This window comes from Rissa tridactyla, chromosome 2 (assembly GCF_028500815.1).
Source record: "Rissa tridactyla isolate bRisTri1 chromosome 2, bRisTri1.patW.cur.20221130, whole genome shotgun sequence".
NCBI classification, from domain to species: Eukaryota; Metazoa; Chordata; class Aves; order Charadriiformes; family Laridae; genus Rissa; species Rissa tridactyla.
The window spans coordinates 62,959,391-62,975,306 of NC_071467.1; the positions used below are offsets into that span (position 1 = coordinate 62,959,391).

At 38.3% G+C, this 15,916-nt stretch overlaps 1 protein-coding gene across 1 annotated transcript in view; it reads right to left on the bottom strand.

The window, feature by feature from the left end:
- The window catches only part of NETO1 (neuropilin and tolloid like 1), a 67,517-nt gene extending 52,123 nt beyond the window's left edge, over nt 1–15,394 (bottom strand). The window contains exons 1-4 of the mRNA XM_054191911.1: nt 15,367–15,394; nt 11,663–11,716; nt 9,928–10,065; nt 1,153–1,401 (exon numbers count right to left, since the gene is read on the bottom strand). Coding sequence (XP_054047886.1) covers nt 1,153–1,401; nt 9,928–10,065; nt 11,663–11,716; nt 15,367–15,394 — 469 coding nt within the window. The remainder of the gene's footprint in view (nt 1–1,152; nt 1,402–9,927; nt 10,066–11,662; nt 11,717–15,366) is intronic.
- Between the last annotated feature and the right edge of the window lie 522 nt (nt 15,395–15,916).

Here is a 15,916-nt window from a genome sequence, read left to right on the forward strand (position 1 = left end):
TCACTATCAGATTATTTGCTACAGAATTCTGTGTTCCATTGCTGTTTGAAACTTCTAAGTATGTTTACCCTCTGGAAGACAGTATCTTTGACTTAAAAGAAAATTGAACTATTCTGGTTAATTCTGTAACTATTTTCCTTGCATTAGGGAAAGAAAACCACATAGAGGAACACTCAAGTTGTCCTGTTTTTTTCTATGATGCTACTGGAATAAGAGCAAGCAGAATGTGGGGCATGTTAATTTTAGCAGATATTCTAAAGAATATTGTTCCACCTAATACAACAGTTTAGCTGAAACAATAGTGACATAATTGACAAAATTACATAATAATTACAGTGCTTTAGAGTGATCTATATTAAGGTATGACTCATCACTCAATACATAAGAAGGTACAGAACTACGTCAAATCCAGCAGTGCAGTGAAGCATAGGGTAGCTGCAGCCAAAAATGAAATTTAAAATCAGCAGTCTTTCATTAATAAGCGGGGGGAGGAGAGGAATTAATGGAAAGTATGAGTATGGTTTTTGTTTTACTTTAATTAATTAAATTTAAAAAGTGACAAGAAATAATTGTACAATTACAATTAAGATTTACAACTTTTTTAGAAAAATATTTAATTCATTTTACTATTTGAACCTCATGCTTCCTCTGGCAATACTTGTAATAGTTTGCTTTATTGAAAAGGGAGAACTATTCCACACCTCAGTTGGGGAAATGACTGGTGAAGTGGAAAAGCAATGATGGAATTTCCTGAGATAATTACATTTTTTTATTATAATACTTTATCAATGATCATTTTGAAAGAAAAGCTGCACAGTGTAACAATCAAGCATAAAATGCATAACTTCCCATGAAACATTTTGAATGATTTTCTCTAATAGAATTCAATTGAAAATAATTCTTTTAAAAAACTACAGAGGCTGAATAGATGCATGTTGGACAAATCTACATTGAAAATTTCTTCCTTGAATAAGCCTTACTTGTTATGTAAAATTTATATATACCTTCTATCATTTTACTGTCTGTTAATACTTTCCTTGATAATAAACGTAGTCCCAGTTAAAGATATTATTCAACACCACAATTATACTTCATTAGCAAAGTTACTAGGATAAGCTTTTTCTATCAAAAAGTGTGTTGGTTTGTACTCACCAGGTGTAAAATTATACCGAGCAGAAAACCCGATAGATTCCAGCTCACCATCAGCAAAAAATTTAATCCATAGGAATCTGCCACTGGATTTTATCATAGGCGGATTTTGCTGTCCACAGAAACGTCCAATGATTGGGGAAAAGCCAAAAGGTCCATCTCGTACTTCAATATGGTCAAATTTACACTCCCACGAAGGCTCTATGGAATATTTTTCATCAAAGTGTAGTTCAATGCATTGTCTAGGGGCAGCTAGAGATGAAAATAAAATTATTTTATTATTTTCTAAACCAAGACCCTTCAAACCTAAAACAAAATTAAAGTAAATTAAATATATCAATTTTGAATGCATCTTAATGTTTTGCTTAAAAATTTGTTTGAAAATTAGTACATCTATGTTTTTATAGATTTTATCACCATCAGTTTACTGATCTATTCTTTTCCTTTCAAAAAGTGCTCATGACAGTAGTTCTTAGCAAAACTAAGAGAGATACCTATGATGTAAGCAAAATACAATTTAGGAACAATAGGTTCAAACACAAAATCTTTCTAAGAAACTTATGAATCTGGAAAACCGGTGTTTTATTAGATTGGGGAGGGCAGGGGAGAACGTTAATCAGAATACTCTTTTACCTAATGTTCACAAAGATGAAGGAAAAACTGATCAGAACTGTGCTATAGTTAGAAGGACAAATTCTGTTTCTATATGTATTGCAGTTAATGACAGGCTTGACTGTAATTGCTTTTACTCAGAATTACTTACCATCTCTTTCGAAACACAAGGACAAGTGTAGTGAATTCTCATTTAAGAAACAAGATAAGGATGAAGCAAAATTAATGTCTACCTAAAGAGCAAACAATATTCTACTGAAAACTTTGAAGAAACTTTATAGCGGCCACTTAATTAGACATAAAACCCATCTTTATTGAAAGATACTAAGGCTAGTGGCAGTGAGGATGATCTCTAACAGAAATATTCCCCGGCATCTCCTGCATAAAGCAAAATAATTACTGGTTGAATTATAGTATTTCCTTAAAAGGTGAAAAAAAAAATCATGTTTTTGTCTACAAATTTTAAGAGCTGTGGCACCCCTGGCATTTGCTGTTCCTCTGCTTAACCCTGTCCATAGCAAAAAATGCGTGCCTTCAGTGTACAGATCACGGTGCGACATAGCCTTTTGCTGACAAAGCCTTCTGCTAAGACAACGGTTTGTTGTGTCATTGCATGCTGTGACTCACATGGGATCGAGTCCTACACTTTGCACATATTAGAAGAGGTTGAAATTGTTATGAGCTTTGCCTGAGTTACCATTTTTTTCACATTAAAACACATGAAATCAAACTCCAAGCCGAGTGCCTAAGCTTAACATGGAAACTGCTGTCACTCCAGCAGTCAGCATCCTTCCATTTCTCTCCTCAGAAATAATAGCAGCACTATCAGTGTGACCAGAACCTAGATCTTGTATGTATTTTGAAATGTTTTAAGTTGGAGCTTTTGGGATGACTGCATTACTTACTTAAGAAGAGAGACTATTTAAAATTAACTAAATAAGAAGACATTAGGTAAATCTTACAATCGTTACACAAGCTCACACAGTCAGATCCCATTTACAACTATTTTGTGAAAATAAATACAACCTCGTTTTATGAGAAGGATTGAAGAAGTAACTTAATAACACAGGTTATTCAAGAAGAAAGAATATTTTTATAGCTTTACATTCAATGTTAATATAATCAAGTGATCCATGTTTATTGAGATACTTATTTTAGAGTAGGAAAGAAACCTTGCCTACTGTTCTCAATTTGAAGAAATTCACATACAGAAAAGTACTTACTATTGCCTCATTCTTATTTATACCAGTGCATAGGAAATTTGTGATCTTTGTGCCCATATAAATTCACTAGCAAAATCAAAACCTAAAACATTACATATAATTGCACCAAATTCTCAGCCCGTGGAAATGAAACTACTTTGAAAGTGTGAAAAAACTCACAAAATTAAAATCTGATAATAAAGCTTGTAAAAAAGATCTTACTAATGCTACTCTTGGTAGCATTTTAGATTATAGTGAAAGACTGAATCACTGGAAGACATCATCGATTAGTTTTTTTCAGATGTTTCTACCCTTGACTTCACCTATTTATAACAAATATTGATTTAAACTTAACTAAGCAATACTAAAGCAGAAGAGAGCAATCAACACCTTTCAATCTATGATTGTACTTTGTATGCTCTTATTCCATTTAAGGAGATTTGTTGAGAACTACTCATCATTCACCTAGGGATTGCAGAGTCAGGTATCAGAAACTCCATCCCGGCAATGCTTTACATCATCTTAAGAATCCTTATTAAGGCTTGAAAGTCTCATATACTCTGCATTAAAATATTATACTATTAACCTAAATAAACTCTGTTGTAATTCTTTAGTGTTGGAAACTAGATATGAAGATGAATTCCACTAGTATTACTAGTGTCAGACAGCATCATACCACAGTGTGTGGCTGCTCTGCTTTCCACGGCAACAAAGAGATACCTGCTTCAAAAATGGTCTATGCCATTGTTCTTGTGTATACGCCATTATACATTTGTAATAAATTTGTCCTTTATCAGCTTCCTGTGTTAGGACTTCACTACTCCATTTCATACCAATAGGAGTCTTAGAAGCGCTGGCCCATAATTAAACCCTTAACAGGTCTTCTCTGGATGCAAGACTCGTGTAACACATGATAAAAATGGGTATGAGGCCCTTGAGCTTGGTCATTTTATATGATTTTGAAAAGAAGCTTTAAAGCTATTTATAGCTTCAGTATAATATAAAAGGAGTCTTTGTGGGTAAAAGAGAATCAGACCTACACTTACACATGAGACCTATTGACTTGGTGAAAGCTAAGCCTGAGAAAAGACTGCTCAGGTTCCACAACCTCTATATAGAACTCTGAATCTCACATTGCAAACTAGTTTTAGGATCAGAATATTGCTATAGTTTACTCTCCTCTGCTTTTATTTATTTTTCAACAAAGTCAAGATGAGGCTCTTCCTATGAAGCTCAGTTCTTGCCAAGAAGGTCAGAATCACATCAGCTCAAGAAGGGTTCAAGGAAGAGTTTCTACTTTCCCTCAAAGCTCCCATGTGTAGAGGCTGCTCCACTTTAAGAATGGAGCATTGACTATTCATTAGCACCGTTTCCCCGCTGATAAATAAAACAAGGCTAGGGAATGAGATTAGGGGCTGAACCACTGACCATTCACACTCCTTAAATGTTAAAATCGCCTCCTGGCATCATTTTGGCCATGCCAGTCAGAACTGCCAAAACCCATTCTCGGGCATGATGTGGTGGTTCGCATCAGTCAAGGACCATTCACGGCAAGCAGCTTGCATCTGTACTCTTGACTGGGAAGGGGAAGGGAGTTAATCTGTACATGCATGATTGTGTCTATCAATTTTAAGGCTAGTGAACATTTCCTGACCTGTTTTAGGTATTAGCATAGGTACTGCCTGCGTCCCAGCCTGCTCTGCAAGCTAGTCCAAACAGGACGAGGTCCTTTCTCCTAACTCTTACACGGAATACATCACTTCATGTTTCTGTAACTGAGAACTGTGGTGATCACAAAAGATTGGGCAAAGGAAGGAAGGGGTCCTATACACACATCCATGCACCTTTTCACCATGTGCTTTTAAAGACACCTCCATGCTTCATCTTATAAGATATTTAGAGTTAAGAGTTAAATGTTTTTTTTGCAATAATTTACCTAAGAAACAAAATTATTGAAATCTTCCTGGAAATTACCATAAGGGATGAAAACACACAATTCAAACTCCCAATTTTAACTCCCTTTTAGAGAAAAATGTATTGTTTTGGACTTATACTCTGTCTTTAGTAAAGAGTTTCTTTGCCGAATGCAAGCTAAAACAAGCAGGTATTGTATAAATACACATCTTGTGCCACAGCTTTTGCAACAAAGTCTGTGCAACTGTGGTCACAGTAAAAGTTACAGAAATAGAGTGAGAACAAGTCCAGAATAATAACTAATAATAATGTATGTACAGCTACAGAAGAACAGAACAAAACAAACAAACAAAAAGCCCCAAACATGAGGTTCTTCCAGACTGGATTGGAATCTGGCAATCTAATCAGAAAAGGAGTGATGGAGTGGTCATTTCTGGTATCCTGATTCACAGGTAAAGCCCATACATGTTGTCAGAACTTTTTATGTGGCTGCAATGTCAGGAAAAGTTTTTGTTAAGTCCAAATAAAATATATTGAGGCTGTCTCATAGAATTATTTTACTTCACATCTTAAAAATCTTCCATATTTAGCTTCCAATTATCTTTCTTCAAAAATGTTTAATAGCATGGAAAGACTACTTAATGCTTGCATGTCTTGTCATATTTTTCATCTAATTATCTTACACGAGTGCTGTCTTGAGATTTTACATTCAGTGAAAAAAAAGGCATTGGGTTCCAACTTGCGGTAGAAGAACAGTTGCAGCAAAAACACACAATTAAGGTTTTAATTCTGATCAGCCTCTAAGTCTGTGTAACTGACAGCTGAAGTTAAGCGAAAAATCTGTTTCAATTTACCAGACTGCATGGAAATGAGACACTGAATGCGACACCTAGCCCCATCTATCTGAGCTGCTACGCTACTAATAGTCTTCAATAATCCTTGGGTTTTTGGGTTGTCCAGCTATTATTGGTAAGAAAGCCACCTATAGCCTCCTTTCAAAAGAGGATTCTTTCCTTGTTTTGATGAAAAACTTTTTGAACACAAAAATCACTGTGAAATACAAAAGGACTTTGAGCAGAGATTTTTCATACAGTGATATGTGACCATTTTCTAACACCTGTGAAATATCTAGGATTAAAGAGTTCAATGGTCTTTAGTGAAAACACGGAAGACCTTTGAGAGAGCCAACTCTAAATGTAACACAAACATGAAGCGGAAGATTTATTTCATATCTCTGTTAAACAGTTCTAGTCCATGACTATATTTATAAATAAGCATTTAATTATTAAAAACTGAAGAATGGATAAAGTCTTACAAGTATTTCACTTACAGGACTTTCAAACAAATTCTTAAGATATATTGTGTAAAGTATGACTATCCCACTTCCCAAATATTTTTAACACAAACAAAACTTTGCTCCTACAAAACTTCCTGTGCAAATTTGCCTTTGGAGCACCCATGCCAAATTTTCTGCAGCCTGGCAAAGGCTAATGCTACCATTGCTGCAGTTGTGCTGGGCAGCTGTGAATTTTGCTGGGTTAGAGTCATGACTATGAGAAACGAGGGTCAAATTGGGCCCAACAGGGAATTTAATGTGTACACTCAGCTATTTCCTACGTTTTATATATGCCCAATAAGACTGAAATTAAAAAAAAAAAAAAAAAGATCAAATTCTAAATGCATTTTGAAAGGCAGATGGGATTCACCAGAAGTTCCTCTATAGCATAATAATTTTTGTACTGAGTCCATGACTTCTGGATGACCTAAAGGATTTTTTTTAGAAAGGCATCCAATCTGGACTTTAAAATTCCAAGTTGTTCCAATAGTTAATTATCATTACTACTAAAATAGAAGAAAAGAAAAAAAATACGAAAAGAAAAAGAAACTTCTAGCTCTTTGATCTACTTACGCCTTCAACTGCTAGGATAGAAGCTTCTGCAGTCAGAAATCCTCTTCTTTTTTAGAAACTCACAGTCTATGATCATGGCAATTTTTGCCAGCTCCTTTACTTCACCAAAGTAATTTTGAAATGATAAAAGGCTTGCATATATTTCACATGAGCTACAATGTGGCGGGAAAAACTGTATCATGAGATGAAATTCAATGTTTTTACAACACTACATCCTGGAGTCCTCGCTCAGGTCCGCTGAAGTCCGTAGGAATTGTGTTTGAGGGAAGTCATCAGAATTTGCCCTAGATTGTCTTTGCAAAAGTGAAGGAAAGGCAGCAAACAGGCAGGAAGGAACCTGGTGATTCACATAATTATCTAAACTCCCACCACAGAGCTGCCAGTATGGTATATAGAGCCCTGGTACACGTAACTTTCTAAGACATAAAAATGGGAGAAAGCAATGTGGGAATGCTATTATGGATGACACTGACAGTCCCTGTAGTTTGGTACTTGGTATTCAACAGCAACCAGAAGCTATTTGAAGCGTGTTGGATTCTTAATAATAAATACAGGAATAAGATGCATAGAGAGACGTTTCTGGCTTCCTCTAAAACTGAATGGATGTTTACGTCCTGGATTAGCAAGGATTATCCACTCCATAGATTGTTATCCTACCTCAGAGATGTTATTATTAGTAAAATAATTAATCCTTTTTTTGAAATCCTTTAACTTCAATATCTTATGCCAATGAGTTCCACAGAATACAAAAGAGGAAAAGTTTTCACTTGCTAGCCGTCTTTATCATTTTCTGTTGTCTTCGTGTTTTGTAAAAAGAATAAATATGAACAAATATTTGCCTCTAATTACAAAGTAATTTTTGTTGCCCTTGAGTGTTTTGCATTTTGCCTCTTTTGAAAACTGTCACTTTTTAAAATATCATTGCCCAGATGTCTTACTATATCTCTGTTTATATTTGTGACATTTTTCACATGACTATTCCCAGTCTTTTTAGAAGACAGAAATGGGCAGGGGGATATCAGAGCTGAAAATGTTGTGCAGTATACTGACAGAGCTGCTGTCAGAAGAGGTTTTAAAATACCCTGGTACAATCCAAACTGTTGATTATGGCTGGACAGGATGCAGAAAATATTGATGTCGTAAGAAATTACGTGCAACTGGTTTTTGACAGATTGATTTTTCCCGTAAAATATAGCAAGATGTCTGTTGAATTTGGATTATTCCTTCTGCTATACATTGCTCCATATTTGTGAACATGGAGCATCTTCATCATTGAAGCTGTTTGATTAAATCTTTCCTTCCTAAATTGTTCTTAGACATTTCCAATTTGAGCTATTTCAATAGCATATCTTGACACCTTTCAACTAACTAACTATCTTTTTATAAGTACTTCATTAATATAATAAAGACAAAGGTCTTTACAATAAATGTCTTTCAGGCACCTTCTTACTAAGATGAGGAACACCTTATGGCCTGATATACTGGACTAGTTTTAGAAAAATGGCTATATTTTATTTCTTTTTCCACACCCTTTCTCTTTAATGATAAAACACATCCCTGTTTCAGATCCTTAAAGATAAAATCGGCTTACTGCTTCCCAGTCTCACAGGAACATTAAAAAGATCATTTGATTAATATATGCAAAAAGATCTGGATCTAGCAATGTAAGTGTAACAAAAATCTAACACTAACTAGTGCATATTAAATCTATAAATTTATCTGGTTTGTTTTCCATTTTATTTTTATTTTGAATCAATTACTAAACTATGAAAGAACTTAAATGTTTACTATATGTCTGCTTAAATTCTGGACTCAAAAGGGAAGACTACACAGCCATAAATTTTCTTTAAAGGGCTTGTTTGACTCCATGATTTATAATCAAGTCTTTACTTCTGACTTCAGTCAGGTTACCTAGTGCTAATGTGGAATTCAGAGAACTCAGTTATTTTGCTCTGATTTTTTCTTCCTAACCAATACATACAACATTTTCTGTCCACCATTTCTCTGGAAGATTTTTATGAAATATATTTCTTTAGTAACTAAGCATGAGATTTGGAAAGGCAGACTGGTTTCTAAAAGTGCCTAGTCGGGGGTTCTAAAGGGGCTAATACAATTTGAATTAGTTACACACCTTTGAAGATCCGTCTCGGAACTACCTGCATCTTTAGTTAAATAAGTATTTCGATAATTCCTGGTTCCATCATTTGTTGTTAATAATCTATCCAACTAAGCATTGACAGAACAAGCGTCAGTGTTGTACTCTGCATGTAGTCACAACCCATGAACGAATCTTCTTCGTTCCAATGACTTACCATTCTGTACCTGATTCATCTTTTCTGCTACTAAGCTCTGACAGTATCTAATCTCTATTACTTTCCACAGATTCATTTTTACAACAATCCTTTCAACATCCATTGTTCTAGGACTGATGAAAAGAAACCATGTAACTTTCTTGTAATATACGTCTAACCTTTCTTAGAGAATGTCCATGCCTGCAACTGCCTACTTTTTAAAAACTGTGTCTTATAGCTGTGTGGTGTTTATTCTTTTCTGGTTTTCTTTTGATTTTTTTTTTCATTTATTTTCATCTCTCATGAACACTTGGATGGAAAATAATTTTTACGCTCGCTATATGGATATTTTCTGTATGGTTTTCTTTACTGTTCTTTGCCTAGCTATGCTTGTCATCCCTGATTCAGTTATGATAAGCTTAAAATACCTATATGGAAGTCAAAAGCATTTTTGTTTCCAGTGTTCACTTTTTAAACTAATTTTAAAATATTATTTCTTCAATCATATTACAATATTTTAGGTTCTATTCATTTTCTGAATATCCTGAAATAAATTACACTGTGTTTATTATGAAGTGACTCATGCGTACTTACCACCTGAACTAATTTATGAGTGATGTCAGGAAATAAATCAAATATTTTCCAGTATTTCTTAGTATGCTCTACAAAATTTTTAATTTTTTTTTACCAAAAAAAAAAAAAGTGCAGACATAGAGCTTCTCTAAATCTTGTGTTTTGAAAAGATTTATCATGATCATATAGGCTTTACCTACTCTTCACATATAATAAAATAAAACCTTTTTTTTTAATACATTTGATGATAGAATATAAAGATTCTTCAGCTGGTCACCTTCTATAATGTAGACACACTCTCTGTCAGGAGGATACTTGTTGGGGTAATTGGGAGAAGTGAAGATGCCTCCTTCTGCATATTTTGTCCAAGTTCCACACTGCACTGGTTTCTGTCCTTCGGAAGTAGTTTGCTTTTCTGTGAAACAATCACATTAAGCATTATATCATTATCTCACAAATTATTATGTCCCTACGACAATTAGAACTCTCTACAGAATAAAACAGTCCCTTCTGTCTGTGGCGCCAGATTTTTTCTACTGAGACTAAAAGTATAAACCATTGACCTGCGGGAAAACAAGGCTATTCTTTAGGGGTACGAACGTATAATTCTTACTCAAAACATTTTTTCAAAGCAGAGAAGAGGCTTGGATGTCTAGGGGAAGACATATTGATACTGCTTTTTAAATAATAACCTTGTAGAGAAAGCACGTGCTCAAGAAGTGGGAGACGAGTTTCCCACTCATGTATCTCAAAAGGCTCAAGCATGTGCTCTGTCAGCAAGCTACATATTGTAAAACAGGAATACATCAGAGTTGTAAAATCAAGAAAAAAAAACAGAATTACGACAGAATATATGAATTGTTTTAAATTCACAGCAGTTTGACTTTATATATTCACCAGGCAGAGATAGACGGGGGAATTCCTGGATTCTGGTTGGTAGATTATTTTTATCTCGCTGTTTGCTGTAAAATTAATAAATAACTCTGAGGCTACGAGTCACAGCCCAGAACTTTCCTCCTCTTAGGTGAATCATCAGAGAGTAGAGTCAGACCTTCTTGTTTGCTTTCTTCTGAGCCCTGAAACTCTTGCACTCGTTTCTGCTCATTGGCAGAAAGCCTGGAGACAAAGGTTTGAGTCTTTTCTGGCTGAAGAAGATGAAGGATCACTTGCTGGGAATCATGCTTTAACAAGCAGGGTAAAATAAGACGGATTGTTCAGGGGGAAAAATACCTAAGTTTGCATTAAAAGTAAGGATAGTAGATTCTAGATCTCACACAGGTGTCTGAAGAGGACTCCTGTGGTTTGCTCCAAATGTGGTATCTATATCCAAGCAGTATCCCATCTAACTTAAGCCTCTAATGTGTAGAGCCAAGTCATTTGAGGGTCCCTCCTATGATCAATGGAGGGATACAAGCACCTTCCAAGGATGATCTTAACCACCCGAGATCTGACTTATGCTCTGCAAGCATTTCTCTTTCTTCCTGGTCTGTATCCAAGCTGAGTGAAACACAGATCCCAATTTCCTGAAATGAATTCAAGCCTGCAGGGACCGAGCATTCAGACACAAATTCAGACACACACCATGCTTAGCAACTCTCCCTGCTTGTCTGTCACCACACTTAGCATCCAGGGCCTTTAAGAACCTCTTTCTAACACCACCAACTTCAGATTTGGAATTCTACTTCAACAAGCAAAAAGATCTTAAGAGTAGATAGCCCGATGCCCAAACTGGACATCCCAATTTGAAAGTGGGGGCACTTTAGAGTCTTTAGTTAGAGTCAGGCTGAGTCTTTAGTTAGATCTAGCTGTGCATCAGGTCACTAACTTGTTAAAAAAAGTACCACTGGATTTTTGTGTGTGTACAGGCACACTAGTACTCAAAGCAAATGAACAAAGGACAAACACTGGAAGTAGGCAACTACTAAAAATTTCAAGAACTAAACTAAAAACTCAAATCCATACTTTGGACTCTAATATATAATATCTGAAAAAAATGTCTGAAGTTTACATACCTGTTCCTTTTTTGGTTGCCCCAGACAAATGTAGAATGATTAGACTTGCTACAACTGAAAGAGAAATATGCATTAGATACCACAGTGTGATAGTGCCTGCAATTAAATCAATTGTAACCATCTATCTTAGAAGAATACAAGTTAAATAGAATTACTGTAAAAAAAAAGTTTCATGCTTACTTGCATCTTTAAATTGCACATTTTATATAAACAAGTTTCTTTGTGATCTGTCCTTGGAAGTGTTTATCGTAGTAAATGTATCCAAATACAGAGGAGATCTTTTGGCTTGAAAACAAAATTCCCAGGCACTGATGTTTCCCTCCTATTTCATTTTTTTTTTAATATTAGAGAAAACCGTTTCACCAATATTTATTTATATAATCACAGCTTGGGCCAGTAATAGAAAAGCGGCTGACCTTACAGAATGGTTCAGGCTGGAAGGGACCTTAAAGATCATCTAGTTTCTAGTTTAACGGAGGGAGACAAAGGCCTGCTAAGTCGCAGTGCCACTGGTCTCACATCTCTTGCTATAGCATAATAAAATTTGAAAATGAGTATTGGGACTGTGAAAGAAGTGAGGGGTTGAGTTCTTCACATCCATCACAGCATTTGCAAATCCCCAGTGAAGTAAATTATTGTGTGTGCTTAACAGTCTCATTAATCTAGTTTGTTTGACTTGTCGAGAGGATGTTGCTTTGTGCTGCAGTGAATCTGCATCCCATTTTACAAAGAGAAATCTCCTATCTCCAACCATGATAGGACAGCTGTGCCTCTGGGGAACAAATGTGGTCTTTCTCACATGGACTTTAACCTGGAGCTAATTCCTGAGTTTCTGGGAGTTTACGAATATGACATTTTAAGTAGAAAAAGCTAAAAGGCAAGTACTTAGGCCAGTGGTAATGAGGTTGCTTGGGAATATCAAAGTGACTAGTTGGCTACCTGATGCAGAAATTATGCACTGATTTTCTTGCCATCACCCATATCTTCTTTAGCTATTGGAGAAAATGGGATAGCAATAGCAAAAGAGAACAGATCCATCAGTTCCTGGAGTGCTCGGGGTTTTGACCCCAGATAGTTTGGCATTAAGCCCAGACATAGTGCCCAGACTGCACTAAAGTTAAAGTGGAGATGAAGTTGTGCGTTTATTCTGAGTATTTTGGATTGATCAGCTGACATTCGTATTGTTGCTTGTGATGAGGAATTGATGGACCTGTGGTCTTTAACAAATATAACTGAATGGCATACTTTCCTCTTCTTATCCCCAAGAGACACCAAAAGGCATCATAGGCTAGTGATTAGGTACCTAAATGATGCCTTCAGAAATGGTGCTTGCATCATTTTCAACTTCTAAACTGCAAATTGTGTACCATTTTTACCCCGAAGGAAGCCAGTGTCTCTATATTTCCAGTATTCTGCTGGCATTAGGATCTCTATTTCTATGCCTTTAACCCCTCCCATGTGACAGAGGGTTTGAGGCATGGATGATGGCTACCTTTTCAAACAGGGAAAGGCTGAAATGCTGGGAAAATGAAGGTTTGGCAGCATATTCACTATTTCTTGGTCAGGCTCACAGCCCCTGTGTCTTTTTGAATCCCCCAGCTAACAGAGACGGATGTTGGCAGGGCTGGTAGTTAAAAACTCCTCTGTGTCATGGGCATTCAGTGAGAACATTACATCTTCTGCTCAGATCTGAATGCTACCCAACCATTCATGCCCTTAACTCTCCTCAGGGATGGATTCTGGAAATACATGCTAGCTGGGACTCTGCCTGCCGGCTGTGTCAGAATCTGAAGGGGATGAAGGATTCGCCCATTTACTAAGTTGCTCATTTACTTTCACTGTGTTTCACGCAGTGAACATAGTGCATCTACGCCTGTAATCCTCACCAATCAAAACCTAATTTCTCAATAGCGTAAGGTGTGCTGTTGTTAGAATACGGAGCCAGCTGCTGGTGTTCTTTCTGCCCATGAATTTATGGCAGCTAAATAGGAGGCACAGCAGCTAAGCAAACCCCGTGTGAGAAATGTTTTTCTCTTAGGCAATTAATAATAACTCATATCTGATTCTTACAGGTTCATTTCAAGCACCTTTATCTATTAGTTCTCCCCTTCTTTTTTGTATGGAAAAAATAGAAGTTCAGAGAGGTAAAGAGAGTTGGTCCAAGTCACTGAGATATTATTACCAAGATGACAGAAAAAACACAAGTCTCTTCAATTCCAGCTGTAACCGCTAGAAAGGATGCTTCCAAGTTGCAGAGCTATGTTTTTCCAAAGCAAGGAGCTATACTTGCATATCATCATGGCAGTATTGACTACTAATAAGGAGTCAAAATAATCTTGAAAATAAAATGTAATAGGCAAGAAGGCACTAAAAGACTAAGTAAGTTTTTTCTGGACACACCATATCTAACATTTGGATAGACGGAGAGAAATACTTCTATATTTCAAAAAAAAGAAAGCCTTTAGTGGCGCTAACACCAGCATCACCAAAATCTATATATTGCCAAAAAGTAACTAAAATTGTGAGCTTTATGGGAAAAGATAACACGATATTTTTTACTTCCAGAGTCAAAGTACTCCATTTTATTTTATGACCCCTTGCCTTTTTCTTTCTCAAGCCACAGGAAAAGAACAGTGCTTCCTAGAGAGAGGGGAAAAAAAAAAAAAGACCCCTAAGAGATCAGTCACGCACTCTTCACTCACTCAAAGCTGTCACTCAGGAAAGCTTTGACAGTATGGCAACAATATTGTGATTATCTGGGTCTGGGAATATTTTAAAAGAAGTTTCACCAAATTTCTTGTTGCTTTCTCTCTGTTTTCCTCCTCCCCCTTTCCCTCCTAATCACGGGTGTAATTATAATCATGCTTTCTAGTGCCACTCTGATTACGCATCTTTGCATCTTTTTGGATCTGTGCGGTTTTCCATTACAAGCCGTACATTAAGAGATTTATCTCTTGGCCAGGCAGCTTTTTGGAGGCTGTGATTTGGCATGGATGTGGCTTAGCCTGGCAAAGAGTTGTTGGACAAACAATACCTGGCAATAGCGCTTCTATTTTACATGTGCGGGCGTAGAGAGAGGTGCTGGATGGAACTGTTGCCTGTCAAGCCTCCTCAGTAGAGCGAGCCCTCTGCGAAACTGAGGCGGGAGAGAGGGTCCCATCCACGCAGCCTGAGCCCCCGGCGGGGGTCTTCGACGATTAATTGTTACGTTTCGGTGCCTGCCCGCTGCTCCTGGAGGTTTTTCTCCCGAGGGGGCCGCCCCCGCCCCGCAGCCCCCCGGGATCCGCGCCCGCCGTGGGCGCCCCCGCCGCGGTGCCGCCCCGCGCCCCTTCTCCCCAAGTCCGTCGGTTCGAGCCCCGGCTGGGGCTGCCACCGCACCGCCGCGGACGGCGGGGGCCGTTCTGCCCCCCTCTCTCCTGTCACGCCGAAAGCCATCAGACGCGTCGCGCCCAGGTGAAAACCTCTAGCCCGCAGGAGCGTGTGTCCCCCCCCCCCCGCCCCATAGCGCTGACAGACACCGGCTCCCCTCCGCTGCAGCGCAGAGTGGTGAGGAAGGGGGTGTTGTGTGTGGCTGGGGGGAGTTTACCCCCACGCCGCGGAGCTCTGGGTGTCCCGTTACGCGAGTTGTGGTGGCAGCGGAGGGCAGGAGCCCATGCCCGGCGGCGGAGCTCAGCCTGGGGCGGCGGGAAGGGGCAGATACTCACTGTGAAAGAAGCTGCGCCCATGGGTCATGTCTGTTCCTTACACAAGGGGCTTCGGTCTCCACTAATTCCATTTAGATACGGGAGGACTTCCAGTGGCGGGGAGAGGATGGAAGTAGGAAAAGAAAAAGAAGAAGAAGAAGAAAAAAAAAATAATAATCCCGAAGCCCACACACAGCAGAGCGGAGCAGCCCTTCCTCTCGCTCGCTCTCCCTCACCGCCTTCAAATAATCACCGCCGGCTCAATCCCATCACACCCGAGCTACCATCAGCACCACCAGAAGCGTTGCATCGCGGCGGCGGGCAAGGCGGCGGCGGCGGCGGTGGCCCGCGCATCCAGGTGCCGGCGGGCGGCGGCGGCGGGGCGAGCTGAACCCCTAGTCACCAGTTTCGTACAAAACCAAAAGCAGATCGAAGCATTTCCTGCAGGACTCCGAGCCCAGCGACTTCCAGCCCTTCGGCTTCTTTTGATGCATTGAAGAAGGGATTAATGGGTCCGTCATCAGCTCCCTGTGCTTGCTCCTCTGAAGGGGTGGGGGCGGGCAGGAGGGAA